The following is a 16,486-nucleotide window of genomic DNA, read 5'->3' on the forward strand; positions in this document are numbered from 1 at the left end:
TATGCTTCTGTCTTGCTGACCATGATATTACTGTGCTTGATTGGCCAGCCAACTCACCTGACATGAAGATTGTCAAGAGGAAGATGAGTGACACCAGACCCAACAATACAGATGAGCTGAAGGCTGCTATCAAAGCAACCGGGCGCCCTTAACACCTCAGCAGTACCCCAGGCTGATTGCTTCCATGCCACGCCGCATTGATACAAAAGGAGCCCCGACCCAGTATTTAGTGCATAAATTAACATACTTTTCAGAAGGTCGACAATTCTGTATTATAAATCCTTTTTTTGATTGGTCTTAATCTAATATTCTAATATTTTGAGATACTGGATTTTTTTCATGAGCTGTAATCATCAAGATGAAAACAAAAAAGGCTTGAAATAGAATATAGAATATATGAAAGTTTCACCTTTTGAATTAAATTACGGAAAAAAATGAACTTTTCCACGATATTCAATTTTTTTGAGAGGCAGCTGAATATTGCCTCTAACTTTAATATATAAAATACAATACACTTTACAGTGCTCTACTCTAAAATTGTTTAAGATTCATACCTCCACAATCCACAATCTTCCCAGTGGTTAGCACATGTCGTTTGCGGTACAGTAGGAATTTAACAGGGCTAACTGTCCCTTTGATTTAAGTGGAGTTATCCAGCCAAGTAATCCTGAAACAAATTTGTGAAACAGGGGCCAGAGGATTTTTTCATCAGTGTTGCTCCAAGTAGGCTGACATTTCCACGGGGCCAGCTGCCAAAATAAATATAACCTCTTTTGTCAGTAGATTATACAGACTTTAGGTTCCAAATTAATAATAATCTTATTAATTAATATGATTAAATTAATATGATTACCATTTTAGTCTACATAGTAAGATTTTGGTTATGAATGTTGGAATATTTTTTTATTGTTAAAATGTTTAGCTATGCATGCTGTTTAGTTTGTTTGGTTTCTACAAGTGTCTAATTGTTACTGCATGATTATTGGTAACTATGTGTGGAAAGTTTTGAGGGTAGAAGGAAGCTGTCTAGTGTGGAGCAAAAAAAGTTTTGACCATCACTGTCATCGACAATGAACGTCATTATGCCATACTAAAGAAATAGATTTACTTTAACTTTTGTTTGTTTACAACTTGTATTGGACAAGGAAGATTCAGTTTTTTGCTAATAAACCATGCACCGTTTTCATGTCTCCGACCCTGGATTCGGATTAGCTGTTGTTTAATGATAGCAAATCCCAGAAAATGTGCAAACATACGGTTGGAGTGAAATACACAAACTCGCGTCAAAACATCAGTCTCTACTATTCAGTGACCTAAGTGGCTTTGGAATAAGTTGCCACTACAATTTGCATGTTTTAAATTTCATACATTTTGTGTGTGATGTAGCTAACATTAATCATTTGGTTTATTCTAGCTGTTAAAATGCACCATTTAATAGGTGTATTATTAACAGGAACTAAGTGGAGAGAAATTGATTAATGTCTCTTTAAGAAGGAACATTCAATTTAAGAAGAAAAGGAATAATGGTTCTCCACATTTTCAATTCAAATGTATGTATTATAAGTTTTTATACAATGTCAGTAGATATATTGGTTAGATGAACTACATTCATTGAACATGTTTTTATTTAGCCTATTGTATTTACAAGAAGTCACGGTGTGGTTACTTAAGGGATAATAAGTGAGTGACTGAAGGGCAATTATTTCCTAATAATTGACTCATTCATAGGGTATTATCCTGCTGATATTACGAAGAAATGCAGCTATGGACAATTTATTTTCAGTTTAGAAACAAATGTATGAATTAAAACGCAATGGGAATCGGAGCAATGTTGCTGTGAAGAAAAAATATTCATGCAGCCTAAACGTGCCTGCTGCCACTAAAAGGAAAGTTCACTTGCTCACCATCGATGAATGGAAATACAATGTTTGGCTATTAAATACTGTTAATTAACTAACATAAAATAATAGTAAGCAATTTATAGAAATTTGACACTGTATTCCAGACTTCAGTGCCATGCAACTGAACGAGCCCTTCCCATTTTGAACTGAAGTATAGAAAGACCTCAATATAAAGCAACCATTCTGTCCTGAAAAACAACATATTAAATGATTACAAACTTCACGCTATATGTAGTTCACCGAGAATATCAGTGTACTGAATATATTTTAGCATCTCAGGGCCTTTTCTCTATAAGTATATTCCTCTATGCTTGCGGCTCTGTCTGTCATTTTACACACTGTAAAAAATTACTGTAAAAATACGGCCAAATTCTAACAGTAATGTACAGTACAATACTGTAAAATGCAACACTTTTTTGGCGCCAAAAGCATGACTTGCCGTAAACTGCATGCCACTGTGAAATTTTACAACTATACAGTACAATACAGTTTACATTTTTTTATTTTTAAACCAGAAGACGGTTGATTTTGAACCCGCCCAAATGCGGCCATAACTGTCGACTCACACCTGTATTTTTCCCATAGGGTTTTTTCACCAACTTCGGTGAAGTTAAGTGATTTGTTTTGCTATTTATACAAAATGTGAAGAGTAGAAACTGCAGCCACGATGGAGAAAAGGTTTTCATCGTTGGAAACCCCTCTTTAGTTCGGTGAGTAACTAAAATATTATTTCTGGAGACTGCACTTAACTGAGTAACATTAGACCGAATGAAAAACCCAACAGGTAACGCAGCTTGCTAGCTCACACTGTTTATTGTACGCAGTAAGCAGTAACGTTAACTGTATATTTCCATTCATCTTCTGGAGGAAAATCACATGCATATGCTGCTTGCTTTTAGCTTTGGATACGATTCAGGTTCAGTTAGAATGTTTGGCGAATATTGTATATTGCAGATCTAGGCTACAATAAAACAGCCGGATAGCCAAGTACCGTTACTTCAGCTAAATAACGTTACCCGGAATTTCTGACTTCCAGTCTGGTTTACCAGCATTAGCTTTTCCGGTAATTTGTTGAAGCACAGTGCAATTGTTAGCTAGCATAATAGAGCAAAATCAAAATATTTGGTAATCTGTTCCCTCTGTTTCATGTTATTATCCTGTGAGAGTACATCACAAATATATGATCACTCCAAAACTGTAAAAATCTTTATCGCCTTTGTTTTTCTCGTGCAGCACCGTGACCTTCTTTGGAGCTTCGATCAACCTGCGGAAACATTCTGTTGTTACCTCTGGCTGCATCCATTTTCCCCACCAAGGCTAAAGAATGCAAATGCCAATCCAAAGGTGGCCCCTTTTTTATATGTGGTAACGGGGCACAAACAACAAACACCTGGGTATTCACTGAAATGACAGCCAGGTGTTTCAGCAGCACATATACAGCAGTAATAGTGGAAAAATCTCTTCAGTGACAACTACATCTATATTTACCTTATATACAGTGGTTTTTAAATTTTTTTATTTTTTTGCATGTTTGTCACACTTAAATGTTTCAGATGATCAAACAAATTTAAATATTAGTCAAAGACAACACAGTAAACACAAAATGCAGTTTTTAAATGAAGGTTTTTATTATTAAGGGAGAGGAAAAAATCCAAACCTACATGGCCCTGTGTGAAAAAGTGATTTGCCCCCCCCCCCCCCCCTGTTAAAACATAACTTAACTGTGGTTTATCAAACCTGAGTTCAATTTCTCTAACCACACCCAGGCCTGATTACTGCCATCCCTGTTCTCAATCAAGAAATCACTCAAATAAGACCTGCCTGACAAAGTGAAGTAGACCAAATGATCCTCAAAAGCTAGACATCATGCCGAGATCTAAAGAAATTCAGGAACAAATGAGAAAGAAAGTAATTGAGATCTATCAGTCTGGAAAAGGTTATAAAGCCATTTCTAAAGCTTTGGGACTCCAGCGAACCACAGTGAGAGCCATTATCCACAAATGGCGAAAACATGGAACAGTGGTGAACCTTCCCAGGAGTGGCCGGCCGACCAAAATTACCCCAAGAGCGCAGCGACGACTCATCCAAGAGGTCACAAAAGACCCCACAACAACATCCAAAGAACGGCCTCACTTGCCTCAGTTAAGGTCAGTGTTCATGACTCCACCATAAGAAAGAGACTGGGCAAAAATGGCCTGCATGGCAGAGTTCCAAGACAAAAACCACTGCTGAGCAAAAAGAACATTAAGGCACGTCTCAATTTTGCCAGAAGACATCTTGATCTTCCCCAAGACTTTTGGGAAAATACTCTGTGGTCTGACGAGACAAAAGTTGAAGTTTTTGGAAGGTGTGTGTTCCATTACATCTGGCGTAAAAGTAACACCGCATTTCAGAAAAAGAACATCATACCGACAGTAAAATATGGTGGTGGTAGTGTGATGGTCTGGGGCAGTTTTGCTGCTTCAGGACCTAGAAGACTTGCTGTGATAAATGGAACCATGAATTCTGCTGTCTACCAAAAAATCCTGAAGGAGAATGTCCGGCCATCTGTTCGTGACCTCAAGCTGAAACGAACTTGGGTTCTGCAGCAGGACAATGATCCAAAACACACCAGCAAGTCCACCTCTGAATGGCTGAAGAAAAACTAAATGAAGACTTTGGAGTGGCCTAGTCAAAGTCCTGACCTGAATCCTATTGAGATGCTGTGGCATGACCTTAAAAAGGCGGTCCATGCTCAAAAACCCTCCAATGTGGCTGAATTACAACAATTCTGCAAAGATGAGTGGGCCAAAATTCCTCCACAGCGCTGTAAGAGACTCATTGCAAGTTATCGCAAACGCTTGATTGCAGTTGCTGCTACGGGTGGCCCAACCAGTTATTAGGTCTAGGGGGCAATCACTTTTTCACACAGGGTAATGTAGGTTTGGATTTTTTTTCTCCCTTAATAATGAAAACCTTCATTTAAAAACTGCATTTTGCGTTTACTTGTGTTGTCTTTGACTAATATTTAAATTAGTTTGATGATCTGAAACATTTAAGTGTGACAAACATGCAAAAAAAAAAAAATAATAAAATAAAAAAAAAAATCAGGAAGGGGGCAAACACTTTTTCACACCACTGTACATGCACATTTCAATGCAAGTATGATCACTTTTGTATAAATGGTAACAAGGCTGCGAACAAATTTTTTTTTATAAACTTTCTGCTTAAATCTGAATGATCTGTCTTACATATTTCAAGCATATAGTTTCATTTATCTGCCAAAATGCAGCATATTTCCTTCCACAATGATGGGTTTTGAACTGAAAGTTAACTGTTTTGAACAGAGTATCTAAATGTCTGCAAAATTTGCTGTATTTGTACAAACTTTTGCTGGTAGTGAACAGTGACAGAGAGGTATTCATGAATTTTGGAAGAAGTGGTGATTGAACGCCTTTAGTATGAAAGCAATGCAAAAATATCCACAGTTTAGTTCACATAGTCTAATGATATGGTGAATGTGTTAAGTGTTTTGAAAAAGTGGACATGGTATTGAGACAAGTGTGAAAACGATTGTAAAAAAAACTGTAAAAAAAAAAAAAAAAAATTCTTCAGGAAACAATCTTTCGCTTTGTGTTGAACTACATTTCATTACTAAAAAAATGTTGGTGAGTAATATGCATTGGCTTTAATAAATGTTGTAAGGCCATCTCTTGTCTGATCCATTTCTATGCTAGCAATTTTCAGGAGTTTTTAATTTGAAATGTCACTTTTTAAAATCATTGACTTGTTGAAGAAAATCATATTATCCTGCTGTACTTTAATTTTACAGTAATACACAGTATAACGGAAACCAAACAGCTGACCGTATCCTACTGTAAAGCTTAAACAATATTACTGTTAGTTTACAGTAGGTACACTGTAATGCAAATCGTATATACAGCACATTACGGTATATTTTCAGCAATAACCTGTTAGTTTACAGTAGGTACACTGTATTGCAAAGCTTATATACAGAACAGTACTGTATGTTTTTACAGTACTAAATTGTTAAATTACAGTAAGTACACTAGAACAACTGTAGAGTACTGCAATACATTTTACAGTAATTAACTGTTGAAATAAATTACGGTAGAGCACTGTAAAAAAAACAGAAGAATACTGGCGAATTTAGCTGCCAGTGTTTTACTGTAATTTTACAGCATTTATTTTTACAGTGCAGAGTGAAGTCTCTCCTCACTCTATGTTATGTATGTATGTTATTATTACTGCCTAAGTTGCTTGGTTACATGTTATGTTTGAAACATCTCCCATGGTTATTTTTCTGTTACCTGTATCTGTTAAATTCAACACACCTGTTCAATCTGTTCTCCTTAGCAAGGTTATACAAAAATAATGCACACCAACCCTTGGCAAATCAGAATGCCGTATTTTCCCAAGGTGGTCGGTTATTTTTTAATGCTTTGGTAAATAAGGAATAATCCACAATGAGGTTGTCATTACACTGTTTTAACACACAATGCAGAGGCAAAGAACCACCAGAGGCATGCTTATACCGTCATCTTTTACCAAAGATAAAAATATAAGCAGTGATCATCAAGACTTTTGGCCATTTCACTCTCAAAATAAAACTTTTTTTTGCTGGCACTAACTACTTCAGGCTGTTAAGGTGGCTTCTGTTTCAGCATGTTGAAATGGTTACATAGACCACAGCCTATGGTATGTTGGTTAAGTTCTGATCAAAATAGAGAAGCTAGGCAGAAGTCCACTTTTGATCATTTTTTTTATCTTGGTTAAATTCAAGGTTTTAAACAAGGCTTTAATTGGTTTCTTATTCACCACTTCATATTTCTAATTCCTGGTCCACCTTCATTTTTTTCTACACCCGTGCTGTAATTGCAAATGTGCAATTTCCACTGAAACGCTTCTCAACGCCAAAATCGTCTTGGGCTACACATTACACAACTATATCACACAATTTAGCCAAAATAGCTAGCTTCTCTGTTTTGTGCTGATAGAGAGCTAGCCACTAAAGGAAAAGATTATAGCCAATTAAAAGTTGCCAATTTCATGCAAAGAGCTTTACCGGCATGACAAAGTCGTGGTTAATAAATGAAACCCTGTTTAACTAATATCGCGCTGCTGGCTTTTGGTCACTCCTTGGCAAAACTGCAGGCAGCGTATTCATTTAGAACGATGATGAGGCTTGACCCAAACTACCTGCTAAATGTTGCATCAAATCAGAATCAACAATTTACCAATACCATGGTATAAGCTTGTTTTCAACAAGCTTGTGTAAACGTGACTACTTATTTGCCTGGGCATTTGATATTTCGCAGACAGAAGCTTACTTTTTAATAGGACAAAGCAATTGTCAGAAATAATATAGCTGTTCAGCTAATATGTAGTTAGTTTGTTCTCTTCAGCTTCAGCTTGTCAGCAATAAATAGTTGGCTAGATATCTACTTTATCCTTTTAAATATCAGTCGTCTGGCTGTGTCAAAGTGTCCCTGAGCAAGACACCTAACCCCTAAATGCTCCTGAGGAGCAGGCCTTGCATGCCAGCCAATCGCCATTGGTGTCTGTGTGTGAGTGTGTATATGAATGGGTGAATAAGAAGCATCAATTGTACAGTGCCAACCATTTACCATTGCCAGAAGTTGGTTCCAGTAAAAGAATAACGAAGACTTTATAACATTTGTTAATACTTTGATTTGGAAATGAATATGTAATGTTTCCACTACATTTGAAATATGGAACTAAAAGCTATTAAAAAATAGTCACACTTTATTTAATGCACGGCTATTTCTTTGAACACAACTGTACCAGCCATTGAGAACAACGGTAGACAAAGCATGGGGATAAGCGCCAGCCAATCCTCCTAACAGATAGGAGACAACATCACAATATTAAATTACTCTTTCTAACTAAAAAACGGTAAAAAGTAAAAAAAATACTGCCCACTCATTTAAAAGTACATCCAGCGCAACTTGCACTCCACAAAATCATCCACCAAGCTCCAGGTCCAAATTCCCGGTTATGTCATTTTCTATTGAAAGTATTGATAACCCACGTAGTCTCCCTTGTCCCATTCTGCTCCTTAAGCAGTTCTTGATAGGTTTTTAATTTTAGTCGTATGGAGAAATTGAGAATCAAGCACCTGTGGTAGTTTTGCCGCGTTTTACAGTTCCTCCTTTGTACTTTTTTGTGCATCACTTGTGCTAGCTAGCTATCTTTTGTTGACATACCGTGAAGAAAATCGTGAACTTTATAGATCAAGCCCAGTTCAAAGCAGGTCAATCATGTGAAAGATAGAAACCACAAACCTCTGCAAAGCACAATTACAAACAGATAAATATACAGATGATAGAAGCAACTTTTTTTTTTTTTTTGTCCGCCTCATTAACGGATTCAAACCCAGGACCTCCTTGCTGTGAGGCCATGTGGGAGATAAGCTATGCAAACCAAATTTATTTTTAGCATGAGCAAGTATTTCCAGGTTCATCAATACAGCTCAGCAGTCTTCTCACTGACGCACAAACTCCAGCACGGGCCCCTCCCTACCCCAGGGCCTGGTGTGATCGCACCACCAGTCCCGCCCTTAGCTACGCCCTGGTGTTTGCAAAAGGCTACATCCTCTGCCCATGTTTCACATGTTCGGAGGCTTTTGTAAATAGTTAGCAGAAGTAGCCCTGAAGCCAAAAGTTAAGATGGTATATAATAGCCTGTAGACCAATTCATAATAAAGGCTTTGACTTTTTTCTCATGCTGTGTTTGGGAAGTAAAAGAGACTACAGTTTGTCATTTAGGGGAGAAGGGGCAGGCATTACTGCGCATTACTTTGGAAGTCATAGAAAATGCATTTGACTTGTTTTCCGCATGTCATCTTTGTATTGTAGCTGGTTAAAAGTGGAACATCAAAAAAGATACTAAAAAAGAAAAAGGTAAAAAAAATAATAATAATAATAATTTTTAAAGGCTAGTAGTTACAATAATACGATCAATAACGGTGCTGTTCCCAAGTGTGCTCAAAGAGTTAAATTATAATTTTTGAACTACTGGCAAGTATTTTTAGAGAGTCTTTAGAAACTGGAGAAATACCGGATGACTGGAAACAAGGTAATATAATACCAACATTTAAGAAAGGGTACCATACTAATCTAAGAAACTACATGCCTGCGTAGCACTGCTGCCTCACAGCAAGGAGGTCCTGGGTTCGAATCCTGGTCAGCCAGGGCCTCTTTGTGTGGAGTTTGCATGTTCTCCCCGTGTTCGTGTGGGTTTCCTCCGGGTACTACGGTTTCCTCCCACAGTCCAAAGACATGCAGGTTAGGCTGATTGGAGAGTCTAAATTGCCTGTGGGTATGATTGTGTGAGTGAATGGTGTGTATGCCCTGCGATGGACTGGCGACCTGTCCAGGGTATTCCTGTCTTTTACCCAATGTATGCTGGAATAGACTCCAGCCCCCCTGGGACCCTGTTCAGGATAAGCGGGTTAAGATAATGGATGGATGGATGGAGATAGGTTTTCATAAGGGTAGGTCATGCCTGACAAACCTTTTTGCATTCTTTGAGGAAGCTAGAAAGTGTTTTGATGATAGTAGGGCTTATGATACTACATATCTAGATTTACAAAAAGCATTTGATAAGGTACCACATAACAAACTCATTATCACAATGGAGACGGTTGGAATTATAGGAGCCATTTTGAACTGGCTAAGAGAACACAAAGAATAGTAGTAGGAGGAGTCCCACAGGGATCGGTTCTCTTCCTCATTTACATAAATGACCTTGACGTAGGCATTGAAAGTAATTTAGTTAAATTTTCAGATGATACAAAACTAGGAGGTTTAGCTATCAGTTTGTAATCGACTGTGATGCTTTGACTTATGGTAGAACCTATGCACTTGTAAGTCGCTTTGGATTAAAAGCGTCTGCCAAATGACAAAAATGTAAAGGTAAAGTAATCCAGGAAGACATCCCGAATCCAGAAGTGGGCAGAAACCTGACAAATTAAATTCAATACAACTAAATATACACACTTCTACACATGGGAAATAAAAATATAAGGCAGGATTACTTTATGGGGGGTACAAAATTGGATAGTACCTAAGTCGAAAAATATAATAGTTGACCAAAGCCTTTCAGATTCTATTCAATGTGCGGGGTACCAGAAAAATAAAAGGCCAACAGTACGCTAGGATACATAGCCAGGAGTACCGAGTATAAGTCCAAGGAAGTTATACTCACCTTATACAATAATCTTGTTAGACCAGTTCTGGGGACCGTGCTATAAGAAAGATATAGAGGCACTGGAAAAGGTTCAGACCAGGGCAACAGGATTGATTCCATGTACAAAAGATAATAGTTACGAGGACAGACTTAAAACGCTTTAATCACTTTAATCTTAGTAAAAGGAGACGAACAAAGTGAATTATAGGCGATTCCTCAGGGTGAGTTTGGTTAGCAGAACAAGAGGGTTTCCTATTAATGTTTTGTTTTCTCTTTTTGTAATCAAACAATTGATATGTGGTCAGGGTGCAGATTCTCAGCTTTTATTAAGGGTATTTTTGTACATATTGGTTTCACCATATAGTAATTACAGTACTTTTTATACCTGCATTGCAATGTTTGAGACAAATTAACAGAATGCCAAATAAAATTGTCATGTTTAGTGTTTGGTTGCATATTGTTTGCATGCCATGACTTCATGAGGTCTGGGACCTCTCAACATTACCAGAGTCTGGATATCATATTTTCAGGTTGTTCAGGTACAAGTGATACAAAAATCTCTGTGTGAAGCTGAGTCTTGTCCTGCCCCCAGTTCCCATAGATCATGCATTCATTCAAATGCAAGGAGTTATATTATCGCTTGTAGGACAACCTGAAAATAAGATATCCAGACTCTGGTGATGTTGACAGGTCACAGACATCAGGAAGTCATGGTATGCAATGGATATTGAAATTGCGGGGGCTACCTATTAAAAGTGCTGTAATTACTACATGGTGAAACCAAAATGTATAAAAACGTGGTTTAATAAAATGTTTTTTCTTTTCTTTTTTTAAGTAGTCATTTTAATAATGAGGCAGCGCTTTTGCCCAATCATAGTTTCCTAAAGTAACAGTCAAGCCATGACTCACAGTCAATTAATTTGACTCCCTCCATTTTTAAGTGATTGCTATCAAGAAATCAATTATATAGTGAGTGAGAGCTGAGTTTTCATTGTGCTGCATGGTAGCAGACTTGTAAGTTTCTCAAATATTATATATAGCTAGTTGCCGTTATTGTAGTAATATATGTCCATATACTTTCTGTCCACGTAACTAGGCTCGCTGTGTAGCTTTGTATTTTTTTATTTCAGATTTTCCTCCCACCTTTTCTACCTTTTCTCCCAATGTGGTTGCCAATTGTACCCGATCTATCTTAATCGGGGCCAGACAGACAACGTGGACGCATGTGCTAAACTGAAACCAGCAAGGCTATTTTGCAGGACTTGATATTCTTCTTCAACTAGACATAATGGGTGAGTCACAATCCTGGTTGTTTTTAACAGCTCACTTTAAGCATTTCTTATGTATTTCCCAGCTGATTTTGTCTCCGGACACAAGCAAATTAGTGTAAAACTAAAAGTGATTTTAAAGCGCCGCATTCTAGGGGCTTCTGTGACCAGTGCTCTTACTCACCTCTCCAACAGGGCACGCCGCTCGTCCTGATTATTCTGCACAGTGGCTTCCAGCACGGCAATTTCTCCTCGTAGTTCATCAGTCTGTTTTTCCAGCTCACCCACGCGCCACTGGCTGCCCTGCCACTCGCGCTTTAGTGTGGCCATGTTCTCATTCAGTGCCGTCACCTGCATTGACAGCTTGGACTCCATTTCTTCATGATGCTTCACAAGCTCCGCCTTCTCCTTCAGCTCCATTTCCTGAAGAGAGGCAGAAAGAGAGAGATGGGGTGGTTAACAGCATTTGTGGGTCTGGTCAGTGTCGCAAAGTGTGACTGTGTTGGGTTGCTCATGGCTCATGGTTCATATGCTTGATGAAGATGGCAACATATCAAGACGTCTCACGAACAGGCCCCTCATTTCTAGTGTTAGTAAGTCTTATTATGCATACTATATGCACCAACTATCATTATCTAGTCAGCAGGACTCGTGCTGGTAGACCTGATTTTGCACTCATCAGTGACTGACGATGACCATTTAGGCTGCCACAAGTTTACTTCCTGTCCAGTCCTTGCATAACAAACTGGAAGCATAATGTTGCATTTTGCTCAACAGAACATGCAAGAGTGCAGTACCTATTGCTTCACTGAGACAGGACCACATCCTGAAACCCCTGACATGGCAGAGCAACCAAGCAGATTCACAGCTTTTCAGCTGGATCGGAAGCGAGATGCCACAGAAAGCGGAGTATGCTTTCATTTTCATTTTTTTCAAGTCTTGGGAGTACCGATGTTCAGGTAATATCTACACCTTGCACACTGGTACTCTTTCGGTCAATCACTCAAAGTCACCAACACTGTTGGGATCCTCTTTGGCAATTCGCTCAATCTCCTTGACACATCACTGACGAAAAGTAACAAATAGGGCTGCAGCTACCGATTATTTTGTTATCAATTAATCTGTCAATTATTTTATCGATTAGTCTATTAATCATAACAATAAATTTACTGCATTAGTGTGACCACTGATATAAAGATGTCTGTAATCAGTAAATATAGTGTTACATTAGCCGCAACAGTAGTTGGCCACGTGACCAACCATCCATAGCTGACAAATTTTGCCTAACTTTACTGTTCAATCTAGCAAACATGACAGCATGATTGAAGACAGTTACTAGCTAGCTCTGCCTATATTGCTAGCTATGAAAGCTATCCATTTAATTAATGTAGTGAAAGAGAATGAGTAGAAGATGTCATGCCTCATGCCAGGATGTGATAGCTGTTAATAGCCGCAAATCTGTAGGTAACGTTACATTAAAGCAATGTAATTTTATAAGCTTGGCGGTGACAACTAGTCTGCTGTTGTTGGTTTAATGTATATGCTTTACAGGACTAAATAACATAGCTAGCTAGAAGTTGGCATTATAGCTAAATTGTCCTATTTAACATTACATAGCTAGCTAGCTAACACAATTAGCTAGCCAGCCAATATAGACTAGCTAGCTAAGCATAGAAGCATAGAGCTATGTAGCCATCCCAACAAGACACACCGATAGACATTGAACAGATGATGGCTAGGATAACTACAGACTAACCAGAGATGCTGTTTTTTGTGGTTTAAGTATGTTACCCATTGATCCAGGGTCACACATAATGTTCCTTAGTTATTTTTGGAAATCAGATCCTAGAGCAGCAGGGCAACATAAACGTGAAGTATAGATATAGATAGTTGACTATTTAAGTTGACTAGCTCAATTATAGCTTTGTACATTTGTATCACTAGCTACTAGTAACTAACAAGATATTTAGCTTTCAAAAGCTAATTTGAGCTGAGCTAACTGCCATCTTGAAATCGGTCGAAAATGGCCTGTCATGACAACGGCCTCATTAGCCGGAAAATGCATACTCCTACCACTACCACCGTCTGTGGCCCGGAAACATATCTTTGTGGACTCCCTCCCTGTCCCATTTTTCAAAGTGTAGGAATGAAACGGCTAAAACTCTGCCATCCTCCACTCCCCCAGCATAGCGTATAACAATGTACGTATCAGCGGAAGTCTTTTCAGATTTATCATGCTCACACCCACATAGGCTACTATGAAAACCCAACCCACAAAATCTGGCACTGTCCAGATCTAGAAAGGGGAGATGGAAGGGAACTTGAATTACCCCAATTAGGTCATGCGAATTATCATGCATACCATTCTACCCAGATTGTGCAATTTAAAACAGGGAAGTGGGTTCATGTATTTGGTTGTAGTCACTGGCGTAGCGGAGTATGTATGTATGAAGACAACTTATCAATGGTAAATTAATATGAAAATACTGTATTGAGGGCAGAGAGTTGGCATCTCTTTTAGATTTGGCTGAACAAATGCGTTTCAGGCAGCATAATTACCAGTGAAATGGAAAAGAATGATGCTGGTTAACTAGACGTTTCGTGCAATATTATCCGACACTTCGGAGAGAAATTATTAAACCAAGATAAAAGGAGACATTTGGCCAATAGATGGCACCCGTGTATAAGCGGGCAGTATAGCGTAATGGTTAGGGCGGTGGATTAAGGCACGCAAATTCAGCCGTTCGATCCCCGCTGCAGCCACAATGAATTTGAATAGGTTCTTGAAGCCAATTGTTTTCATTTTGAGTGCATATTTATGGCCGAATGACTTCTCAAGCGTAAATTGTGCCTCCCCGTGTAAAAACTATGGAAATTAATTAATCTCTGCTCTCCATACAGGACTGTAGCATGTTATCACAATGTGCAAGCAAGAAGTAATTTTTGTTTCATTCTACATTGTCTGATGTGGCAGAAACTTCACACGTTCATTTTTGGAGTGTAATCTCATCAATATACCAAGAAAGGCTCAATGGCATAGCACCACCATCTGGCAACAGGAAGTGGCTTTAATTTTACTTGACATCTTCCAATTTGGCTGAAAATGTACAAATATGTTAATTATTGGAGTGTAATCAAATCCATAAACCATACACGGCTCAATATTATAGCGCCAGCATCTGGCAACAGGAAGTGGCTTTAATTTTACTCGACATCTTCCACTTTGGCTGAAAATGTACAAATATGTTCATTTTTGGAGTGAAATCAAATCCATAAACCATACACAGCTCAATATTATAGCGCCACCATCTGGCAATAGGAAGTGAGGCTTATATCATTGATGCATTCCAATAGCAGCAGCAACATCTTCATTGATCAAAGGGGAATTCCTGTGCACACTATTCGTTGTCCAGGAAGGTGATTATTTCCGAAGTGTGTACATATTGTGAAACATGTCATTGGCACAACTGTGCCACCAAGGCGGTTGCGCCCATGGTGCTTGGGCCCGTTCATTGCTGCTTGCAGCTATATTTATTATTATTATTATTATTATTATTATTATTATTATTCTTTCTCTTCCGTCAAATGGGCATTTTTGAGGGCCTTGCCATGGCTAAAAAGTCTTGAAACTTTGCACACACATCAGAAGTGGTGGCCGTCAGGATCTATCAGATGCTCAGACCTGGATGTGGCCGAGGGACTACACAGCGCCCCCTATTGCGCTGCCCCCCCCCCCCCCATTGCATTGTTGTCTATTGTGGGCAGGCACTTTGAGCTACATGAACCTAATTTGGTAAACATGTGTGGCTCCTCAATTCAAACACATTTCTCATTCGCATTGATGAAAATATGCAAACAGGAAGTCAGCCATTTTGAATTTTGTGCATTTCCACATGTACTACACTTTTAAGTACTCCTCCTAGGCGGTTCATCGCATTCACACCAAATGGGGTAAGAATGGTCTCAAGATAGTCATGATTCTAAATTGCCAGGATATTTTTGATATCTCAAACGGTATGGTCATGGCGAGGCGTACAATTTTTATGTCACGCCACGCCAACAGGAAGTGGCCGTAATTTCATGGTTTACATCGTCTGATCTGGCTGATATTTTACAAATATGTTCATTGTGTGAGTATACTCACATCCATGTCCCAAGAAGAAGTCAATGTTATAGCGCCACCATCTGGCAACAGGAAGTGAGGTTTTTATCATATTTGTATGTGTTCCTGCTAGGGTATTCATCACATTCACACCAAATGTGGTCCGCATGATCTTAGGATAGTCATGACCATAAGCTGTGAAGAGATTTTTGATATCTCAAACGGTATGGAAATGGCGAGTCGTACAGTACACATATTGCGTGCAAAAAAATGACTTTTTTTTCGACATCGTCCGATCTGGCTGATATTTTACAAATATGTTCACTGTTGGAGTACAATATGAAATATATACATATCAATCGGGGCGTGTCTAGACAGCGCCCCCTATAATTATTATTCTCTTTTTTTTCAATGTATTGTGCATTTTTGAGGTGCTTGCCATGGATGAAAACTAACAGAATTTTGCACACACATGAGAAGTGGTGTCTCTCAGGAACTGTCAGATGCTCAGACCTGGGCGTGGCCGAGGGACTCGACAGCGCCCCCTATTGCTTTGTCTTCTATTGTGGACAGGCACTTTGAGCCACCTTCACCTAATTTGGTTGGCTTGTGTGGCTCCTCTGCACAAACACATTTCTCATTCGCATCGAATCAAATATGTGAACAGGAAGTCAGCCATTTTGAATTTTGTGCATTTTACACGTACTACACTTTTAAGTACTCCTCCTAGGGGGTTCATTGCATTCACACGATATATGGTCAAAGCGGTCTCAGGATAGTCTTGATACTAATTCCAAAGGATATTTTTGATATCTCAAACGGTATGGTCATGGCGAGGTGTACAATTTTCATGTCACGCCGCGCCAACAGGAAGTAGCCATAAATTCATGGTCTACATTGTCTGATCTGGCTGATATTTTACAAATATGTTCACTGTTAGAGTGAAATCACATCCATATACCAAGAAGAAATCAATGTTATAGCGCCACCATCTGGCAACGGAA

At 38.7% G+C, this 16,486-nt stretch overlaps 1 protein-coding gene across 8 annotated transcripts in view; it reads right to left on the reverse strand.

Moving 5' to 3' along the window:
* Positions 1–16,486, reverse strand: part of eea1 (early endosome antigen 1) — a 155,471-nt gene that overhangs the window by 14,780 nt on the left and 124,205 nt on the right. For 6 of the 8 annotated variants that reach the window (XM_061253299.1, XM_061253296.1, XM_061253298.1 and 3 more), the window contains one exon: positions 11,565–11,803. In XM_061253299.1, the coding sequence (XP_061109283.1) occupies positions 11,565–11,803 (239 nt within the window). Of the gene's footprint in view, positions 1–10,130; positions 10,171–11,564; positions 11,804–16,486 lie in introns of all 8 variants that reach the window. The other 2 variants (XR_009709458.1, XM_061253301.1) reach the window with 1 other exon arrangement.

The sequence above is a fragment of the Conger conger genome, chromosome 8 (genome assembly GCF_963514075.1).
Source record: "Conger conger chromosome 8, fConCon1.1, whole genome shotgun sequence".
Lineage (NCBI taxonomy): Eukaryota > Metazoa > Chordata > Actinopteri > Anguilliformes > Congridae > Conger > Conger conger.